This window comes from Toxotes jaculatrix, chromosome 2 (assembly GCF_017976425.1).
Source record: "Toxotes jaculatrix isolate fToxJac2 chromosome 2, fToxJac2.pri, whole genome shotgun sequence".
NCBI classification, from domain to species: Eukaryota; Metazoa; Chordata; class Actinopteri; family Toxotidae; genus Toxotes; species Toxotes jaculatrix.
The window spans coordinates 5,210,091-5,231,422 of record NC_054395.1 but is presented as its reverse complement, the minus strand read 5'-3'; the positions used below and the strand labels follow the sequence as shown (position 1 = coordinate 5,231,422).

General features: G+C 42.1%; 2 protein-coding genes across 3 annotated transcripts in view; one reads left to right on the top strand and one right to left on the bottom strand.

The window, feature by feature from the left end:
* Positions 1-21,332, bottom strand: part of LOC121199043 (tumor necrosis factor receptor superfamily member 14-like) — a 751,306-nt gene that overhangs the window by 172,625 nt on the left and 557,349 nt on the right. The window contains exon 8 of the mRNA XM_041063493.1: positions 16,901-16,911. Coding sequence (XP_040919427.1) covers positions 16,901-16,911 — 11 coding nt within the window. The remainder of the gene's footprint in view (positions 1-16,900; positions 16,912-21,332) is intronic.
* Positions 1-21,332, top strand: part of prkcz (protein kinase C, zeta) — a 93,650-nt gene that overhangs the window by 2,577 nt on the left and 69,741 nt on the right. For both annotated transcript variants that reach the window (XM_041062454.1, XM_041062445.1), the window contains exons 2-4: positions 3,960-4,081; positions 4,930-5,019; positions 5,379-5,429. In XM_041062454.1, the coding sequence (XP_040918388.1) occupies positions 3,960-4,081; positions 4,930-5,019; positions 5,379-5,429 (263 nt within the window). The remainder of the gene's footprint in view (positions 1-3,959; positions 4,082-4,929; positions 5,020-5,378; positions 5,430-21,332) is intronic.

The following is a 21,332-nucleotide window of genomic DNA, read 5'->3' as shown; positions in this document are numbered from 1 at the left end:
GACACTGATTCCAAATGATCTGAGACACACGGTACCATTTACATTTCTGTGCTGCAGTGACAGGTTATTTATCTGCTGGGATACAGATACAGATACTTGGTGTTGGCCTGGTGATTTACAGTGGCAGAAAGTATTCAGACGGGTGCACCTGACTTCAGTCCAGAGTACCACTGTAAAGCCACTGTATTTGTGGGCTTTGTGGCTACACTCTTAGTCACGTTACTTGATAAACGCTTTTAAATATTGATCAAATATAAGGATTATCAGTTACTTCCTGTGGATTGACAAACTGACTAGTCACCTCAGAACTAGCTCGTTGACGTTACCATGCATAGGTGCATGAATGAACGATGTAGTGGAATGCCTTCTAGATCCATGCTGGATTATCAGTAACAAGGTCCACAGTAGACTGAGCCTGGCACTGGCATCTCATAATCAACAGATCAGAAAAGGTTAGACAGACTAACATATTGAAGCCCAAGAATGAAAAGCCACCTTGTTCTGGAGTTTATTAATCTCCTTAGCATGAAGCACCACGTAGCTCAAAATAACATTGTGATGAGCTGTATTCTGGGAGTAAAGGTTTTTCAAATGACAGAGGGAAAGAGTTTTATAGAGAGTGCTTTATAGTTTGACCATGCATCCATCCATCCATCCCTTCTTAGATCTGGACAGGAGGCCAGTTTATAACATGGCAGACAACCATTCAGGCTCACAGTCACACCTAGAACCACCAGTTAACCCAGTCTGCATGTCTTTGGACTGTGGGAGGAACCTGCAGGAAACCCACACAGGCACAGGGAGAGCATGTAAACTCCACACAGACCGGCTCCAGCTGCCCTGTTCATCTGATCCTTATGTTCAGGCTGATTAACAGTGAACGAGGGGGAGTACACTAACACTAAATGCTGGACCTGAATCTGGGGTGTGTCCTCCACAGGACAGATCTCTTCATGTTGCTGTGAATGTCAGTGCTGCCTCTCAGGGAGCAGTTCACTGATGTAGAACTTACTCAGAACTCTGAACTGGATCAGAACTGCTTATCAACCCTCTGCTTGGTAACAGGCTCATGTGTTTTTGAGAGGGGTGTGTGTGTATACTGGGGGGGAGTAATCTTAAGACTCAGCCGTCCTGAACGACATGGTATGCATATCCATTCAGCTCCCTTTTACCATTCAGGTCAGACTGTTGTTCACAGGTAAATACCTGGCCACAGGACCTTAGATAAGAACTGTAGTTCCCGCACTGAGCAGACAGTGGTCACATGGTGTAACTTCAAGATTTCGTTTCTGTATTTTGTCACTGTTCAAAATGTTGATACAAATACTCACAATTTCCTACTTTGAGGATTATTTATTTTTTCTATAAAACACTTTCACTCTCACGTTCACACTCCTTCATGAGGATTTTCTGTTTTCTCAGTCTGTTATCTTCACCTCTGGGTTTTGGTCTGTCGGTCGAACAGACTTTTGAAGACATCACCATGGGCTCTGGGACAATACTTAGAGTGAACAAATTCCTGTTGTCACAAACACAGCTCAGTGTGCTTCCACTAATAGAGAGTGACTGTAAAAATGGAGAGGATTTTTTTTCTCGCTGTTGATCATTTGTTAGAGTAAGATGTTTTAATATTTAAATTAAAAGATAACAATACACATTTTTCAAATTAAATCTGGTATTAATGAGTCCTTTCCACATTATAGTTATTCTGTGTGAAGTCATTGTGCCTAGTTGCTCTGTACCATTGGACATGCAGCTTAGTAGCAATCCCTGAAGTGTTCTGTTGTTGAGTTTTTGAGTCTCGTTCTACATAGGATACATTCAGGAGCTAGTATAACACCTGGACACGACTATACAGTGTGCAAATCATCTGTTATTACTTTAGGGGAGCAAACTAACATCTGGGTTTATTTCAGTTAAGCAAGTTAAACAGTGAAAACAGGAATCTTTTTGATTGGCTGTCAGCTGTAGTAGGTGGAAACCCAGTAACACAGTGTGTGTGCTACCAAGACACCAGCACGCACTGAGCAGTTCATTAAATGAGCTAAAGGTGACAGAAATGTTTTGATTGGAGAGATCAAAGGTCAACATGTTGATCTCCAGCTTTCTGTACTTGTATATAACCACTCCCAGTGTGCCGTGCACTCAGCCAACAGTGTAAGGGTTAGCCACAGAGCTGCGATTAGTCACAGGCTCTGCATTCCTCTTAGTATGCCTACACAGAGAGGCAGGAGACCCATGTGACTCACCATACACTGGATGTTTCATTATTTCAAGATGTTGCATAAGTGTCATTAAGCTTTAGGTTAATGTAGCATTGATAAAATGTCAAGAAGTCTAATAAGAACAATAAGATTAGTAACTGATAAAATTAAAAATAAAGATACAGCATCATCAGCCAGACTCATACAGACGTTATATTGACTCCACCAGATTTAATTTGATTACAGGATAAATTCTGGATCAATATGAAGCGATACTGACAAACCTATATATAGGCATAACCCTTATATATGTGTGTGTGTGTGTGTGTGTGTGTGTGTGTGTGTGTGTGTGTGTGTGTGTGTGTGTGTGTGTGTGTGTGTGTGTGTGTGTGTGTGTGTGTGTGTGTGTGTGAGAGTGACATCATTCCACATTGACTTGTGTGGGTGTTGACTGTGTGGAGCAATGCCTGCTGGGAAGCAAGCTGTCTCTGCTCCACCTTGTCAGAGTCCAACAAACACTCGCCATAAACACTCTCTGGTCACACACCCAGAAACCTGTCAGACACACTCATGTGGGCCCAGTCTCTGCAGCTCCTGCCCTCATGCATTTTAACAGCACGTTTTAGATGGTGATATCTGTTTACAGCATAAAGCACACACACACACACATATATCTGGTGGTGTGTTTGGCCTTGTCTCCATCGTAAGCTCCATTCACAGCAGCTGCACTGTTGAATGTGAACACATATTGCCCACAGCAGCAGAGCACTGAGGGCTGATGTTGAAACTGAACATGCACACCCTTCTTGAAAATCATCAGCTGATAAGGGCAGTGGAAGGCCAGCACTGGTATGAAATCCAGCCGCTTTGTGTTTCAGGTCAGTGTTTAACAACAGAGAGATGGCAAACAAATCATTTATGGCCTCTGGTTTCAACCAATGTCTGTCCCTGTTGTTCAGTTTACATCTTATTAGTGCTTATTAGTTACAGTGCTACGGTAGCTAGTGTTTCTAGTCTTACTACTACTACCAATGCAACCTCTAGGACTAGAACTAGAACTGCTACTGTAGTTGTTACTACTGTAGCCCCAGTTTGCATCTCTCATATCAATAACAAATGATCTTTCAAAAATTTACATAATTTAAAAACCCTTCTGGTTTTTCTCTACAATATTTCCAACATCTTCAAAGACTCTTTTTCAGAGCCTTCGACCACTGTCCTCTGTTTTCATCATCAGATGGTACAAACATCATCATTCTGCCAACATAGTACCTCTTATGATCAGCAGAGTACCACTTTAATTTTGTCCATTTGTCCAAGTCTGGATGGCATCATTTAACACCTGTCCAAGCTATTCTGAATGTGCCAGGTAACAGAGACTGACTTGAGCCAACAGTAAATGCTACACACCACATGTCAAGTGAATCACATTGTTCTTCAGTCACTGTCAGTAACTGTGCTGCAGAACCAGCCAATGGTTTCCTCCAACCTTTACTCTGCCAAACCTGTGTGCATGTCCGAGTACTCTGTAAATACCCTGCCAAATAGCAGCTGCACTAACCAACCAGCAACTTAGGAGTGAGCCTCCTCGTCTGTAACCTGCAGTATCAGACCATGGGGAAAGTTTACTTTGAATTCAATAATAGTGAATGAGCCTCTCGCTTTGTTGTTGACTCCTTGAGCCCCCCCCGATCTCTGCTCCACTTAGACAAAGCGACTCAATCTTGACTTTTTTCTGTGTGTGTGTGCATTCAGGGACATGTTGATCGCAGACTTGGCTGCCACGGTAACCTTTGTGGAGTTGTGTGAGGAGGTGAGAACGATGTGCAGTGTTGCCAAGCAGCAGCCCATCACGCTCAAGTGGATCGATGATGAAGGTGGGTGCGCATCACACTCATACGCTGTCCGTTAGTCTGCGTGCTCTGTCTCGTCCTGAAGGCACCTTCTGTGCCCTTTTGCTCTACTGCTAAACTCTGGCTCAAAAATGCAGCACGGTGGCCAGAGAGCCCATTTCCTGGGCTCCTGGCCACTCTGAAGTCATCACCGCCACATCACACCACATCACACCGCACACTGCAATGACTTGAGGTGCTCACATCCTGTTATCCACGCTTTACAAATGTGCTTCCTTCCAACCGTGTCTGTTGCACTATTAATGCCAGCAGTCACCGAGTTTTTTGAAACAAGTATCTTAATTCATTTTGTGAGTGCCACTTAGCATAAAGAAAGAACTTAAACATTACATTTAATCACTAACACCGTGTCTACACAGGGGGCGTAGCCTGAGCAGCCCTGTAGCAGAGCAGGAGCAGCAGCTTTAGCTCTACACAAGATGCGTTCAGGCACACGATAAAGTGTTGGTCACCTGCATTTTGGCAGCGCTCAGAGCCCAATACACAAACACTTAAGCTAAGCTATGTCCCCGTGCGTGGGTCTTTGACTAATCACTTACTCATTCGACCCAAATGACATCAAAAAACAGCTAAAAAACGCCCATCACAGTTTCTTATGTCCCACAGTTACATCATCTGTTGTCTCGTTTTGTCTGATCAGCAGTCCAGAACCCCAAAATACTCCATTAAGTATAATCTCAAGACAAATACAAGCAGCAAATGTTCAATTAAGCAACTAATCGTCTCATTGACTAATCGTTACAGCTCTAATCAGGTGATTATATTGATAATGAAGTATGTGTTTGTGTTTGTGTGTGTGTGTGTGTGTGTAGGGGACCCCTGCACCATCTCTTCTCAGATGGAGCTGGAGGAAGCGTTTCGTATTTACAGTCGGACCAAGAAGTCTGGACTGCTGCTGCATGGTGAGTTGGCTCCTCATTTTAGAATTATTAACATAAGTCATCTAATTATTTGTCATAATTGAACATGTTTAGGAGACTTAATACACCACAGGAAAGGTGCCAACCTACCTGCAAGCAACTTAATACTTAAGGAATGACAAGGCATTTCCTGTAATATTCCCTGTGTGTGGAGATGACTGGACTTTATGGTGTGTGGTGTGCGTTGGTGAGGATATAAAGTTTGTTTGACCTTGAATTAATGTAAATTCTTAGGTTTTTCATTTTCTTTGCCTGTGCATTTTTTCTCACACCTACTTGGTGACAAGAGAAGAAACACAACAGACTGAAATAGTCCGTTTTCCTTTCATTGTCTTTCACAGTCTTCCCCAGTATCCCAGAGCGGCCTGGCATGCCCTGCCCTGGAGAAGACAGTGAGTAAATCAGCTCTGCTTTCACTTTGTATCCCTCTCTTGGTCTCCCAATTACAGTGAGATCCCTAATGTTAGGTAGTCATGGATACGCAAGATCCCATGCTTTGGGACCCGCAGTCTTAAACTAGTTTAAGCATCTTTTTAGAAACGTGGCTTTGGTGTAAGCACAAAGTGGAGGTGGTTAAGAGCTCTTTGGACTCATCTGACAGAGGTTAGACCTTCAGCAGCTCTAGAAGACTCAACTAAGTAGTAGCCCTCAGGCAGTGATGATGAAGCATTAACACTGGTCATTGACTAATACCTGCAGATTAGAGGTAGATTCTGGGCAGATGAAGTAAGTAAAATTTCAGTAACAATGTCCTTACTACAAAACTGGAAAGCAAGCAGTTTTGAATGCAATGGAATCACCTCATCTCTGTCATATTTTCACAGACCTTTATGTGTCCTCAAAACACACTACATTCATAAAAACTATTTGACCATTATTTAACCATTGCACGCTTCTAAAACGTGTTCTGCACTTATGAATTTGTACACGCGGCCAGTAAAACTTTAACTTGCAGATTTCTGCGTAGTAGTTTTTTACTGTGGAAACCAGATTTTTGACTCATACAGCGTAAGTATGGGATGGGAATAACTCAATATCACGAATAAGTGACAAAATGAGGAAGTTGAAATAAATAATAAAATAGAAAAATTGCACTTCAGTCTGGTGGAGTGTAAAGTGTCTGCAGATAGAAGTGTCAGCAATACAGTTATTGCACTTATAGCAACAAGACAAAGACACATATAGGGGTGTGGGAGCTGATGTCCATGAGGACAGGAGCGGCCATCATCCTTCTATTATAGTACTGTAGCATACATGCTGCAGATTATTGCGTAATGATTTGGGGCTCTATTTGAAAACTTGTTTATGAACCTAGTCAAGAATTTAATAGAAGCTTGTAAGCACCGGCATCTTCTCACTTATTATCTGATCAAAATGATCTGTTTAATTAAAGCTCACACAGACTCAATACTCAAAACTCCTCAGAGTCCAATGAAATACAGTTCATCAGCACCACAAACCACAGCATGACTGTGAAGTTCCACCAAAAAGTGGCCAGCACCCTGGTGACAAACGTGTACAGCTCAGTTATTGTTTTTGTTTTTTGTTCCACTTATATTTTGTATTAAAATAAACATTGATATATTCCTGGATTTTTCTTAAATAACAGGAAATACCACTTACTGCTGAAGTTACACTGCTCCTTTAATTACATGACATGAAATCCCCCATTAACACTGCACATGCCCATGGCTTTAGAGGCACGGACATGTGGTCATTAAAATGGCAGGGTTTGAAGTCTTTGGGGCTTATGAGTGTGTTCAGCCAATTTCATGGCGGTCCTCCTATTAGAGAGTACAATGTCTTGTGTGCAAATTGGACCGTTTGTCCCAAGGACCCAGTCACACCAGGAAAGGAATAAGTGGATTCAGTCATGGAGTCTTCAACTTTGGTCAACTTTGACATGTGAGTTCAGGCTGCTGCCCAGCTCTAAACCATCTTGACAGTTCTGACCTTTGAGATAACAGAGAGCCAGAGAGTCCAAAAATGAAGGAATCAAATTAGCTGTGATGGACCATCAGTTTTATATAATGCTGCTCTGTCACAGTTTAAAATGCTCCACAAAAGACGTGTGGTTTTCATTCAGTTGTGAGGCAGGAATCGATTGCACCAATACTGCTGCTGAACAAACTGCATGAACCTCTTGTCCAGTGAGCGACCAGTTAACGGACCAGCACTGCAAGTCAGTAGTCACAGTGCTAATTTCAATTTCTTTTATCTGAAATGGTAAAAGTGTGTGTAAATATATGTAATATATTTCAGCAGCAAATAATTGTGCTGCTCTCTCTGTATCCCTACCTCTCTCTCTCTCTCTCTCTCTCTCTCTCTCTCTCTCTCTCTCTCTCTCTCTCTCTCTCTCTCTCTCTCTCCCTTTCTCTCTCTCATGTACTCCTATGTTGTTTGCTACACTCCCTGAATGTCTATTTGCTGTGACAGCATGTTTCAGCAGTCTGTGGACTGTACTGTGTGTGTGTGTGTGTGTGTGTGATGGGAGGGCAGCCCTGTGCTTTTGCTCTGAGGCAGACCACTGGTTTACTGTTTGAAGAGCAGAGTGTGACTGTAGGTAGGTAATGAAGGACACACACACACCAGGTTAGTGTATCTGTGTGTTGTGTAAAACTTGTGCTTGTTGTGCCCTGTAGGTGATAATGTGTGTAATATTGCACATATAACTGTAATAATTGTGACTTCCTGCTGTGTTTGCTCCCAGTTTAAGCCTAATTTGCTTGTTGCTAATGTATGTGAGTTGAAAAGGAGGGAAGGATGGAGCTGTTCTTTTCAGAGAGGAGGAGGAGGAGGAGGAGGGAGGACAGAATGAGAATGATTAGACGAGGGGGGGTGACATTGTTACTCATTCATTTTTAGAATGTGTCTGTTTTTCAAGGGTAACTCTGCACTGAGGTCTCCTGATTAAAATATGCCACAGTTAATACTTCATGGAGACACTGAAACATTGAAGGGTCGTTTTACAGAGCACAGATTGTGTCATCATTGGGTCCTGTAGAGTTTAGCCTGTAATTTATTGTCTCAAACTATTTGAGCTTTTCAATGTCGCTGATTTGAGAACTACTCATCATATCTCCACACAGTTTGTAGGCTGCTCCATTCCTATTAAAACTTATTTTGTTTTAAACTTATATTTATTTCCATCCTCCCATACTGTAAATACATTTGATTCAGTCTTATTCAGTTGGGCATGGTTATGGATACACATATTATTTGGATATCAGTGGAGTGGCTGACCTATAAAATATGACAGGGCAGAAACGAACGAGTAAAAATGAAAATAGAGACAATAACAGGAACAATGACACTATAATGTACTTGTAAGAAGGAAACAGTATTTTCCATCAATTCTAACTATAACTATGAACACATATATTATTACAGCTATTATTTAGCTATATTTTCATATATTTTCTTATCTTGTCTTATCTTTTATATATTATATATATTGACTTGCTCCAAGAGGAGTTAGAGTTGTTAATAATACATTAATAAACACTTACATCTGCTACTACATTATAACCTATTAATATAAATGTTTATATGTTGGGGGGGCGACACTCCACCTGTCAGTAATGACACAAGGTGATGTTGATCCATAAATCTCTGAAAGCTTAAGTTATTTCTCAGTGTAGAGCAAAATATGTTTGCGCCTGTTATGTGGGATTAAGTGAATGGGTACAGCCACACTGGCAGCTCTGTGTTTGTGCTAAAAGTTTGTTTTTGATGTTAGCAGTCATGGTGCGGGAAGTGTAACACGCTGAAGGGCTCTATAACCACACTCTGTGAAGCTATACAGCAGTGCTTTGGACTCTTGATACTGTTAAGTCTGATGTTTAGCTGGTAAAATGTTTACCATGTTCACCATCTTAGTTGATCGTGTTAGCATGCTAACATTTGCTAATTAGCACTAAACTACAAACAGTGGAGGCTGATGGGAATGTTGTCAGTTTAGAAAGTATTTGGTCAAAAAACAAATTGAAATTTTGACCTGATGTTGGCACCAGATAAAAGGCGGCTGAATGTGACTGTGCACCAGATTTCATGGCAACAATAGGTGGCGAGGCATTTAACTTTGAATTAGAGTGTCATGGTGGAGCTAGAGTAAAAGTGGGAGTTGCCAGATTCATTAGGACTCGTCCTCCGGGGACCAGGACTATATGGACCACATTTAATGGAACTAGGGAGTAGTGGACCAAAAGTGCTTTTTCCTAAAAAGAAGTTGGCAGTGAATTTACTATAATTTTATCACTCCCTCCGTCACCAGCCATCACAGCCTAATAAATTATGTCCAGCCACATCAAACCTGGTGAGAAGCAGTTTAAACTCCGGTGTAGATGGCATCCAGTCTGCTTAGTTATGTTCTCATATTTTATATATATGTAAATTTATTGTAACAAAATAAATACAAAAATGTCTTATTGATTTATGGAGGAACTAAGCTTTAAACCAGGGTCTTTTAAGACCTGATTCAAAGGTAGAACTGACAACAATAGACAAGTCACCCCTTGAAAGCAGGTTTTTTCAGGCTTAAAGTGTGATTTGTGTGTGTGTGTGTCTGTGTGGGTGGGTGTGTGTCTGTGTGTGTGTGTGTCCGTGAGGAGTGAACAGACCCCCTCTGTGTGCAGAGAGAATGATGGAGGGTGGGAGGCGATGGAAGTGTTGAAATCCGGGATGATGCGTTCACTGGATGGAGGCTGCCCTGCCTTGCACTGGATTCTCTGGCAGATCCACCGCCCCCAACCCCTCACCCCCACCACTAGTGCCAAGCCCCACCCTTCTCCCCACAGCCCCACCCTCCTCCTCCTCCCCCTCCCACTGCCACCTCTTTCTCCCTGCATCCCCCTCTCTTTCTTTCAGCTGTGTGGCACCGCTGTCTCTCCAGGGAGGAGCCTACAGCGCTGCTGCATCACACAAGACACAGAGGCGGGTGAGGGACACAGTGTGAAAGACAGGGAGAGAGAGAGAGGGAGCATTGTACCGTGCAGATATCAGCTCTTAATATACAAGGAAGGCACTCCATTTTTTTCCTTTATTCTTCTATTTTTGGCTCTGCAAAAAAAACGAAAAAAAAAACAAAGAGATACGACTTCATCGAGGATAACGAGTGCTAGAAGCAGAAGGGAGAAACAGAGAGAGAGAGAGAATTAAACAGCCTTGAGAAAAGGAAGGCGACTCCATCAGCTGTGAGGAGAGAGAGAGGAGGAAAGGGCGAGTGAGAGGGAGGGGGGGGAGAGGGAGGGAGGGAGGAAATAATTAAATAAATCCCGGGGAGGAGAGAGAAAGAGGGAGGGATTGTCAGAGAGAGGGAGAGGAGGGGATGTAGCAGTGTGTATCCTCGCCGGCTCACCACACATACACACATACACATACACACACACACATGTACACATACACACACGCACACTTAGCCTGGATAATGTGCTGAAAGAGGTGGAGAGAAAGGAAGAAGGCAAATCGGTGAGCTATCTATCTCTGCATCCTTCCATCCATCCATCCATCCATCCATTTTTTTCATCAATCCATCTGTTTTTCCACGCCAAACCCTGAGACAATGGATTTGGGGCGAGTGTGTCCTTGCCTGAATTCCTGTTTGTGTGTGTCTGTGCAGTGTGGGAAATCTATCTGCCTCCATGATTAGCATGTGTGATTGATTCATGCCTTATCGCTTGTCGTGTCACGCATTGCAGGCAGGGATTGTGAGCGTGCAACCTGCTAGCTTTGCTAGCATGGCTGGTGCCTGCTCCTGGCTGGCTTCCTTCACTGTATTGTAGCCCTTGAAGGCTGTCTGTTTGGCAGTCCACTCAGAGGCTGCACCTGCCAATGAGTGCGACATGGTGTTGGTGTGCATGTGTGTTTGTGTGTGTGTAACGGTTGCATTGTTGTGGCGGTGTGTGATTTAACCGTTATTATATCAGGCTAGCACTGGTATTCAATTCAGATGTGTTATCGTGAGTAGCATCTACCTCTGGCGTAATGGGTATAATGCAGGTTGATTGCACATTAGAACTCTGTTACACTGGTTATATTGGAATCCTTTAGCTTAAATCGACTCTAGTGGTCTAAATTCTGTTTCAGAGGCTTTTTCATCCGGAGAAGAACACATTTCTGTGGGAGAACTTTTTATTTCTAGTACCATGAAAATGGTTTAAAGGTTGAATTTTGTGACAAAATAGAGGCTGTGGCTGCTTTAACCCAAAAATGTTAATGTTAAGATTGACCTTCAAAAACCTCTTTGCATCCTAAATTGTACACATGGTGGGCAAACCAAAATTCCTCTCCCTCTCTGTCACTCAGGATACACATTGTGTATGTGTTATGAAAGCCTTAAGGGGGCAATTTTACACATCAATATCAGTTTACTTGCCATGATTAGCACTGCTCATCCTGTGAAAACAGCTGTGCTTCTACAGGAGCTTGTAGATGGTGTTTTTTTTTTTTTGGTATCTGCCTTATTTTTGACAGTGACAGTAGGGACTGACAGGAAAGGCAGGGGGAGAGTGAGGGAGTGAGGCTGAACCCTGGCTGTTGCAGTAAGGACTCAGCCTTGATGCACACTTAACTGGGTGAGCTACTGGTGTGCCCCAGTGACTAACCAATGTTTAACAGAATTGTTGTGTTACAAACAGTGTGCATGAACTTTGAAAGACCTGAATGTTTACCAGGTAAGAAAGGTTTATCAAGACGATCAAGTTGCATTATGGGAAACGCAGGCGCCAGTGTTTTTGAAGTTTGACCCATACCAGGAACAAAGAATGATTGTATCTTCACCTCTGTTGTGTCAATTTTGACCATTTATTATTGCAAGTCTCCCAACTTTATGAAAGTGAAATACTAAACTGCTGGGGGACCATTTTAATGGCTCCAGGTAGTTTTCAGTTTGTAGGACAATGGCAAAAACTCAGAGACAGATTGTGAGGGGGGATTTCCTTCTTTGCCTCAGAACTTTGGCTAAGTCTTATGGATTTCGTAGCATTTAGAGCTAGCAGCCGTTAGCCTGATCATCAGACTGAATTGCCAGTATATTTTGTCTAATTTCATTCAGTCTGTACTCCTGTTTTCTGATTTCTGTTCATTTCATCTTGTTTTGCTGTAGCCAGTTAGTAGCAAATGACGTATCAGTCCTGCCAGTACCATTTTTAGATGACACAGTAGCTGCAGTAGCGGTTGCTTAGAGCCGTTAGTTTAATATTTTCAAACTTATTGAAGAGACTTAGATTTTACAGTTGTTTCTTTGAGTCTACTCACAACAGCCTGATTAGCTGCGTTCAGCTAAGGCACAGCTGTTAACATTTTTGTGGCCATTACCAACTATTGTGGAATATTGAGGACAGTTCCTATGATTTGATTAAGCTATTTTTTTACTATTTCTAGTTTGTTCAAGGAAAGAATGCCTGTGTCCATTTTTTTGTCCCAATGCCTGATGTCTGAGTGCTCGTTCTATGATTCACTGTCTCTGTTACACTGTGTCTTAATTGCTGTAGTGTATTCCTCTGATGCTGGCCTGGTGAAAATGGCTCAGCCCTGTTAACTTTGAATGTTTCTGTGCCTAAAGTGACAAAGCTCTTCTGCATTTCTGTCCTTGGCCTGCTCTCTGCAGCGCTGGGAGGTGAATACAGAGCTGGAGTATTACATCTCAGAGGCTATATGTGGTGTGGGAGCATTTGGGGGCTGTTTTGAGCTACAGTGGCCATGCTCTTTGCAATCTGAGTCATCCTGTGTATTGATCCCTACACTGTTTCCAATTTATGAGCCTGTGTAGGACTGTGGCTGTGTGCGTGTGTCTGGTTGGGAGTTACTTTCCTTTGTGTCAGTTTTGCTGACTGGTCACTGACCTATTAATAGCACTTTATGTATAATGCTCAGTTGAACAGCTCAGTCTGCAGTGCAGCCATTGATATGTAATACTACAGCTCCCATTTCCTCTTGTTAGTGGACGTGACTGTGTATCAGTTCATATCAGCAGCTGCAGCTCTCTTCTGGTTTTCTGCTGCATGGGTGAGAGGGCCTATTGGGACTGCATTATGGAGCTCTAGTGAGTCTGAAAGTGGTTAAACTGGTTAACTGGAGACTACCAGACTCGATGGACTGCTGCCTTCAATGTCCGACTGGCTGTAGTACAAGAAACATCTCATGTGCCAGCATGTCTCTAATCTAATGGAGGAGCTACATTTGTTTTCCTCACATTTGACTGTTGTAACGCTATGCTGCTCTTAGCACCTGCCCAGTACCATTACACACCACATACATCAGCCCCCATCCTCACAGCATGTACACACACTCTTCTCCAGATACAAAAAAAAGAGTGTAATGCATGTCTAACAGCACAGGTCGAAAACAAAAGGCTCTGCATTTGTCACAGTTGTCACGTATTACTTAACCTTGGTGCAAAGAGTTGTTCAGAGTGGCCTCTGCCATTGCTGGAAGACAAAGCATTCTGGCCTTTAAAGCAGACAAGTAAGAGAGAGGGTTTTCCATCCCACAATCACTGGTCACATCAGATAATGCTCCAATTATAAATGGGCATTCGGACACAACACTGCCAGCCTCGGGGGGATTAGTCTTAAAGCTGAAACACTTTACATTTGCAATTAGTGATGAGGGTAGTTGCTTGATTTAGTGCCTCCGTGGACCATACATACAAATTCATTCTCATCAGGATGAATTTTATTGAATGTTATATACGGTTAGTTCAAGAAGCCAAGGCACAAAAGTCCCGTTGAATCATGACTCTTGGTTGTCGTCGTGATTTATTGCCACGATGCATCGTAATAGGGAACACGCTTGGTCCACACAGTACTGGTAAACTGTGGGATTACGTAAACTCATCAGCCCTGGCTTGGAACCAGAGATGGGGAAAGCTACTTTGAAAATCCAATTTCAACATACTCATTACTTGCTTTTAGTTGAAGCCACTGATGTAATCTCTGGGATGCCTCAACTCAAAGATATAATCTGATTTCTTCTGTCAGTTGTGGATTCATTTTCTTCCACCTTTTTCAGTATACAGGAAGAATTTTAAGTAGTTCTTATCTTGTTATCCACAGCTGTTAGTCCAGTTTTTTGCTAGTGCTATAGAATTTTTGCCTGACCAGAATTTAGTCCAGTACAGATGAGCTTATTCAAGAGGCTCCATGTGAGTGGATAGCTTCAGAAGCATCATTCTGGCAGTGGAAACAGAAGTCAGACAATGATCCCTTTTGTGATTCGTATCAGAAAAGCAGTAAACACAGAGGAGTCAGAGGAAACTTCAGGGAGTAACATAAAAACATCCCTGACCCCCATGATAATGATTTCTTCTTCCTTTCATAGTCCCTCACTCATTTACTCGCTCTCACTGTTCAGGGAAACAAGTGGCTTTTTGATGCCGTCTTGGGTGGCAGTTACACACTCATGCTGTTCATTTTGACTTTGCCTTTTCTTGTCTTGGTTCTCTGACAACCACACAGATCCACTATGGGATCTATGATGCCAGAGCCAACAGCATACACTAGTGTCTTAGAAATGGAGAGAGGGCCAGAGAGAGGGTGCGCTTTTTTTTATTAACTCCCACCTGCCAGTGGTGATGCAAAGGCTGAGTGAAGTTTATACTCATGGGGGTAGGTTGCTTCTAATAAATTAGTGGTGTATACTAGACAATTGCCAAAAAAAAACAAAACCAAAAAAAAACAAAACAAACAACACTCAAATAGCTGCTGGCTCGCTACATCTCAAGTTTTTTTCTCAAGTTTTGGTATTCGATAGCCCAGAATCATTGGTGCTGAAACCATTTTTATACAATGGAGCACCAAAATAGAATAAAATCAATTGAGGTTAATGCTGTCTTATAAACAACATTTGACAGACTGCATCACATCAGTGCAGCAGTGCAGCATTAATGCACTGTTACATGCAGCACATAAAGTGGGACCAGCACATCAGCTGCATCTGTAACAATAGTGTTATGTAATGTACTAGCAGGAATTAATCACTGCACTGAAACTGTGACCAACCCCCTGAGGACGAAAATACAACAGACTTCCAACAACAACAACAACACGGTGCAAACTATAGCAGCTTCCAGGCAAGAACAGCTGCCTTGTTTTAGGGGCATAATGTCACACAGCTTCCTAGTTTAACACCTCTGGTCTCTAAAATGTTACTCGTCCATTATTCAGCAGCTACAGCTTCAGAATGACCTGTGGTGCCACAGGCAGTGCTGAGCCAGAGACCAATCATTTCCTCTGTGATGTTAAGGGAGAAGTCTATTATTTGTTGCTTATGGTAGGATGATGATCACAGCTGTCAACATCATGAGACATAAGTATCAAATGTGACAACTTAGAGAAATCTGTTCTGAAACACTTGATCACTGTGTATTTAGTTTGTGGTGGAGTATTTGTTGCACCAGCAGCATTTGGACTTAAGAATGATACTGTCTGTCAGGCGTCCATCTGTCTGTTTGTCTGCCTGGCTGCCGCTAGAGCAGGTAACTAGTGCTGGACCGACAGAGGTATCACAACAGCTACTGGCAAAGCTTTGGTTTTGATAGTCATCGTCTCCAGAGGACGAATCCTGCTGATTTTATTGTCAGCTGACCTGTGGTATAGCACCACTATTAGGTCAGAATTTCTCTCTGATCCATTTACACAGAGACCTTATTTGGTTACAGCCAATCAAATCTCGAATGAAGTAGTATGGTCGGTGTTGTATCGTAGGCACAGCAGACAACAGCTCGACACAAGAGTCACAAACTTGCTTCAGTCTCCTTCTTATCTAAATTACAAACATGAACACATCCTTTCCTGCACCTTGGTTTACCTTACTTTATATGCTGCCGGGTAATTTAGTCGATGACAATGCATCATATTTTAGAAACAAAACAAGTAATTATGTGGTTATAAATCAATGTTGTTGCTCACCTTTCCTCATCCTTCTTTAAATGAACCCATTTTTCAAGTTCTGCCTATGTAAATGTTTCATAATTCACCCAGATCCCCATGAAGGGGCCCCATGAAGTTTTTTGTGTTATGTGTGTTTTGTGTTATGTTTGGCTTCACTTTAAATCCAAGAAATGGACATAGGTTGAGCTCTTTGCTATAAACATTTACAGTTTAAACTCGAATGTTCCAGTGCAGCATACCGTATGTAGGTAGCAGTGCAGTAATCCAGGGAGAGAAATGGTTTTAATCCAGTGTATGCTGCGCTGACCCCGGGTATGGGTTAAGGTCTAGGCAGGGGATTGGTCCAATTACTTCAGCATAGCAGCAGCAACTCCCATATACCCAATCCCATTTAATGACTGTTTCAGGTGAAAGCCATTCCCTTTATGTAACATGGCAGACCCTTAAAGTCTGGTTAATGATATGCCAACAATGTGCTGAACTGGATAACTAGTTGTGAATTCTTTGTATTTTATACTTCCATACTCTGTTTTCATTGTGATTTGAAACATCTTCATGGATTTTATTTATGTTGTATGGAATGTGCTACACCACTGACTGGGCTCTGTGATGTACCAGGATAAATTTGTTGTACATCAATGGCTCACATCAAAATCATCTTAAGTCTGGTTCCACAATACAGCACTGCTTAGTTTTGTTAGTTTGTCTGTTCATCATCAGTGGGTATTGTGTTTGCCATCAAAGGTCAGTCTTGAAGAAGAAATCTAAATCTCTGTGAAAGAACCTGATGAAAAAATGTTTGTTCACCCATGTTCTCACATGTTAAAATGCAGATCATTGTGTTTACGCAGCGTGTCAGAACAGCAGGTCTGCTTCATCATGGTGTTCAGGAATAGAATAGTATGTGAGACTGTTGGCAGAACAATGACTGTTATATCCTCAATCCTTTGCTTTCATAAACAGTGGTTCTTTACATACAGAAAACCTTTTTAATGACCTTTAAAGTGATGTTGAATGTTAACTGATGTCTGGGAGGACAGCTACAGTATTAGGTCTGGTTGGACACACCTGAGTGTGATGGCTGTCTGTGCACCATTACCTAAGCAAAGCGGCTGTTTAGGTGAGTGAGCAGTGTTTGGCCTGTCCTTGGGACAATGTGGAGGCATCGCAGAGCACAAGTAATACGCAGCCCAGTTTTGTAAATGTATTTTCTGTTGGGCGTTTTATGCTTTTATAAGTTAGCCAACAGCAGAGAGATGGCAGGAAACGAGAGGAGAGAGAACTGGGAATGGCATGCAACTAAGGTCCTCAGCCTACATGAACAGAGGATGTTGTGGTTCATGGTTGGCGCTTTATTCCCTGGGCCTCCATGGTGCCCTGAGCTCAAGTAATACATGAGTGAAAAGATCCAAATCATCTGTACGTCTCTGCTGGATAGATAGCTCCTCACGTGCTCTAACAAGTCAGTTAAAAGAAAAGAAAAGGTACAGCTATACTGATGACCTGTTAATAATTTCCATCACTTTTCAAGCGAGAACTCCAAACATTTGCTGGTTCTCAGATGTAAGGATTTGCTTTGGTTTGTCATTTAGGACAGTGAATGAAATATGTTTGCATTGTTGGTTAGACAGTACTTTTGACTCTCATATTTCCTATAACTAATTACAAATAGTGACTTTCTCAGTGTTTATTTGATGGTTAGAGTAATTTTGGGTTCTGCTCAATTTATAATATGAATTTCCATCATTACGCCAAAGACTTTTAATTCTCTTGCACTCTTAACTCCAGCTGACAGAAGCCAGCTTCATCAGGAGCAACTTCCAGGCCATGTTAGTACATGGTATTTATGGCATGGATGTTCCTTTCATTCCAGTGAAAGGTGCTCACTGATCACTGAGCTGAAAATGTTCTTCAGGCTTCCAGATTTTTGGGCCATTAGAACACGAACATGAGTGTCTTTCTCTGGCTGAGTGAACCGGCTGCCCACACACATGAATGGCACAGAAATATGTTGATAAGGCTTTAAACTGAAACTAATGACTCAAACTGTAACAATACCAAGGCTCAATCTGGAGGTTTGTGCTACTATTTTGTAGCTGTTTTTTTCAGTAATGGTTGTATACAGCACATTCCTTCTGGGTCATAGTCTGTCATGTGATCTGCAATATCTGCTGTGGCCACTATGAACTTTGAATCAGCTTGGTTTCTACCTCCTCTGAGGCTGTTAGCATGTCAGTGTATCACTGCTCATCAGCTGCTGGTCTGACTCCAGATGTCAGAGCTGAGCTCATATGACAAATAGGGATCAGAATGTCATGGTCTCATAGAAAGGATGAGGGTCTTAAAACTCATCTGTGTCTATGCGACAGACTGGTGGGTTTTCAGTTCAGCATCTGTGTAACATCAGTTCAGTGGAGATGCACCAGTGACAGTGACAGTGAGACATGTTACACTGGTAAAACAAAGGCATGATTTCATAGTAAGTGTCTTTATAATCTCTCAGGCCTTTAATGTTATAATGGTTCCCAAAACACTAATCTAGTGGACTGTGCTGAGCGGCACTGTGAGCCTAGAGTTCTGGGGTCATGTAACTGCTGCATCCTCATTTTGATTCCTAATGGGGATACTTTCATCATATGTATATTTTTTAATCTATAAAATACTACTTATTAATAATTGGTCAGACTCTACAATCATAAACTGGAAGTTTATGATTTCAGCAGAGCAGAGTTGCATCACAGAGTAATGGCGAGAGTAATGAGAGTTGACTGACAAGACAATGACTCGAGGATTTGGTGTCAAGGCGAAAATTGAAAGTGCCACTTAGGCACCAATGATTTAAACCCAATGACAAAAGGCGATGTGATAACATTAACGAGGCAATCTGAAAACACTGTCTGATGAAGTTGGCAGCATCTAAAAATCTAATGTTATAGATCAAAATAAGAGCTGACATGTCTTTCCTTCTAAAATGACCTGTGTGATCTGTAACACTGGTGTTGTGACAAGATTATTACCTGGTAGGAAAATGTCCCTGGCATCCCCCTGCCATTCTGTCATTCAGACTCGTGTTATAAGCCTGCTGCTTAAGTTGTTGTTGCACCACAAACTCCATTTTGTTTATATCTGCTTTCCCATGAGATCACATGAGATCACGTGAGGTGGTGTATTGCCTTCTGGCACTATAATCTTAATAACATCCTGTAGTGTGTGATGTGCCATTATTTTTATATCTTGTAGTGTGTGCCTGTTTGAGATTAGAGAGAAGAACATCTGTGAAGTTTTTTATTATGTGCATGATGCAACCCAATTTCAAAATCTGTTAGGATTTTAAAAGTCCTGTCGTGTGAGCCGGGCTTCACATAGCTAGGTAAGTAAGGATTGGTGTTGCTGAGTGCATGGTGCACTGTGAAGGGAAGGAACCTGTGTTCTGTGTGTGTGATAGAGAGTGAGAGAGAGAGTGAGACACACACACACACACACGTCAGCATGCAGGTCCTTCACGCATCACAAGACTCAGCTGTCAAAGTGTGGGAGCCAGTGTGGCAGTGATGACTTACTTTAATCTGGGACACGCTGGGCACGACTCAGAGACAAAGAGGGAGGGGCAGAGGGCAGGGGGAGAGAGTATTTATCCTCCTAGGCCTTTGTCCAGTGAGATTTCTCAAAAAGTTTAAAGAGACAGTATTATGGGAAAAAAGGGCCATCTAGTCTTGGGGTGGGTTTTGCCTTTAGAGATGTTCCTCACGTGTTCTCGGAGGATGAATCTGGCACTCGTCTCTGTTTCATTGTGTTGTGATGAAATAGCATCATTTGAACAAGCAAGGCTGAACTGCCTCTGAACAGAAAATATTGCTATTCAGCGTCTAATTCAGGTTTTTTTCCATATACTTTTAGATGGCCTTTAGATATGGTATGTGAAGACAGCAGCAGCAGTGCCTCCGGTCAATCAGTGAAGTGCTTCATGGGTAATGCTGGTGTCATTGTTAATATCTGGGCCAAAATGCTACAGTTAGCTCTCAGTGTCAAGGGATTTTGCTCATCTGCTCACACTCTCATTCAATTCCTGTGGCAGTCTCATCAGATCTAATGGGTGTGTATTATGTTTGTCAGACTCAACACCCCACACCTTCTGTTACATTGAGTGTTCACATACCTGCCTGCACACCTTCTGTGTGTCTGATCACCAGGACTACAGCCCCTGATGTTTCTGCTGTGTAAATGACTTGAATTAGGTTGTTCTTGAAGATAACCACTAGATGATGTTGATACCATTACGACACATCTTCAGTTGCGTACCTGAGGCTGATCAAACCTGTCTGTGTATCTCGTGGTTAGCCCTAGATGATCACTTGGCGGACAAGACAGGATCTCTTCTTATCAGCCACGACCACTGACTGCTCCTTTTGGTGGCATTGGCAGTAGTTTTTGATTTCCCTCCTATGGTTGAGGAATTCTGTTCTCCGCCCTTTGCCGAGCTTTAGGAACAATTCCTTTCCCCTGTTCCACTCCCACTAGCTTGCAGGTGTTTTTCGGGATGCCAGCAGTGTTCTTACAAGTCCTGTATGGAACACAGTTGTGCCTTGGGGCTGATGCTGTTCTTACTTTTTTTTACTGTGTTCTCCTCCTCATTCCATTTAGGAGGCCTTGTGTCCATCTGAATCCTTAAGGCCGTGCTTAATGTCTACCTGTAGTGCCTTTAATCCCCAAGGTATACTTCATCTTTTTGTAGTAATAGATTGGGTGGATTCCACAGCCTGACTTGTGATGGATCATGCTGGCATGCCCTTTCACACCGGTCAGTGGTTTGTTTATTGTTATATTCTTAACATTTACTGATAGTTTCACTAAAAAAAATTTATAAAAGATGTGAATAGTACCATTTGTATTTATAGCTTGCAATATAAAACTTTATTTGGACTTTTAGTTGGTCGCAATATGTTTGCAACCAAACAGTTTGCAGTGGCATTAGTTTGCATTAGATTGCATTTCCTCTCATCTCATTGCTTCCAGTCATTTTCATTTATCAGTACAGCTGTTTGGTCTGGCTTTTTAAAATGACCTCATACAGCTGGAATAGAATAACTCTGAATCATGACCGTAGTCATCCTTTCATCCTCTGTGTGTCATGTCAGTAACTCATGTCTCATGTCTGGTCATATCCCTTGAAACACAACTTCTCTTCCAGGTACATAGTAAGTTGTGTCTGCAGGTCTGTAAAAAAAATACTAAATGTCAAGCACAATTAACATGCTTAAATTTTTTATTTTGGCCATTTTGTTTTTTTCTACCTAATTGCAATTTTCTATTCCAAAAAAATCTGTAACATGAGCAGCAGTTCAGAGGTCTGAACCCAGAGGCTCAATGATGACATCATTATCCTAAAAATAATGAGGCATTTCAGTC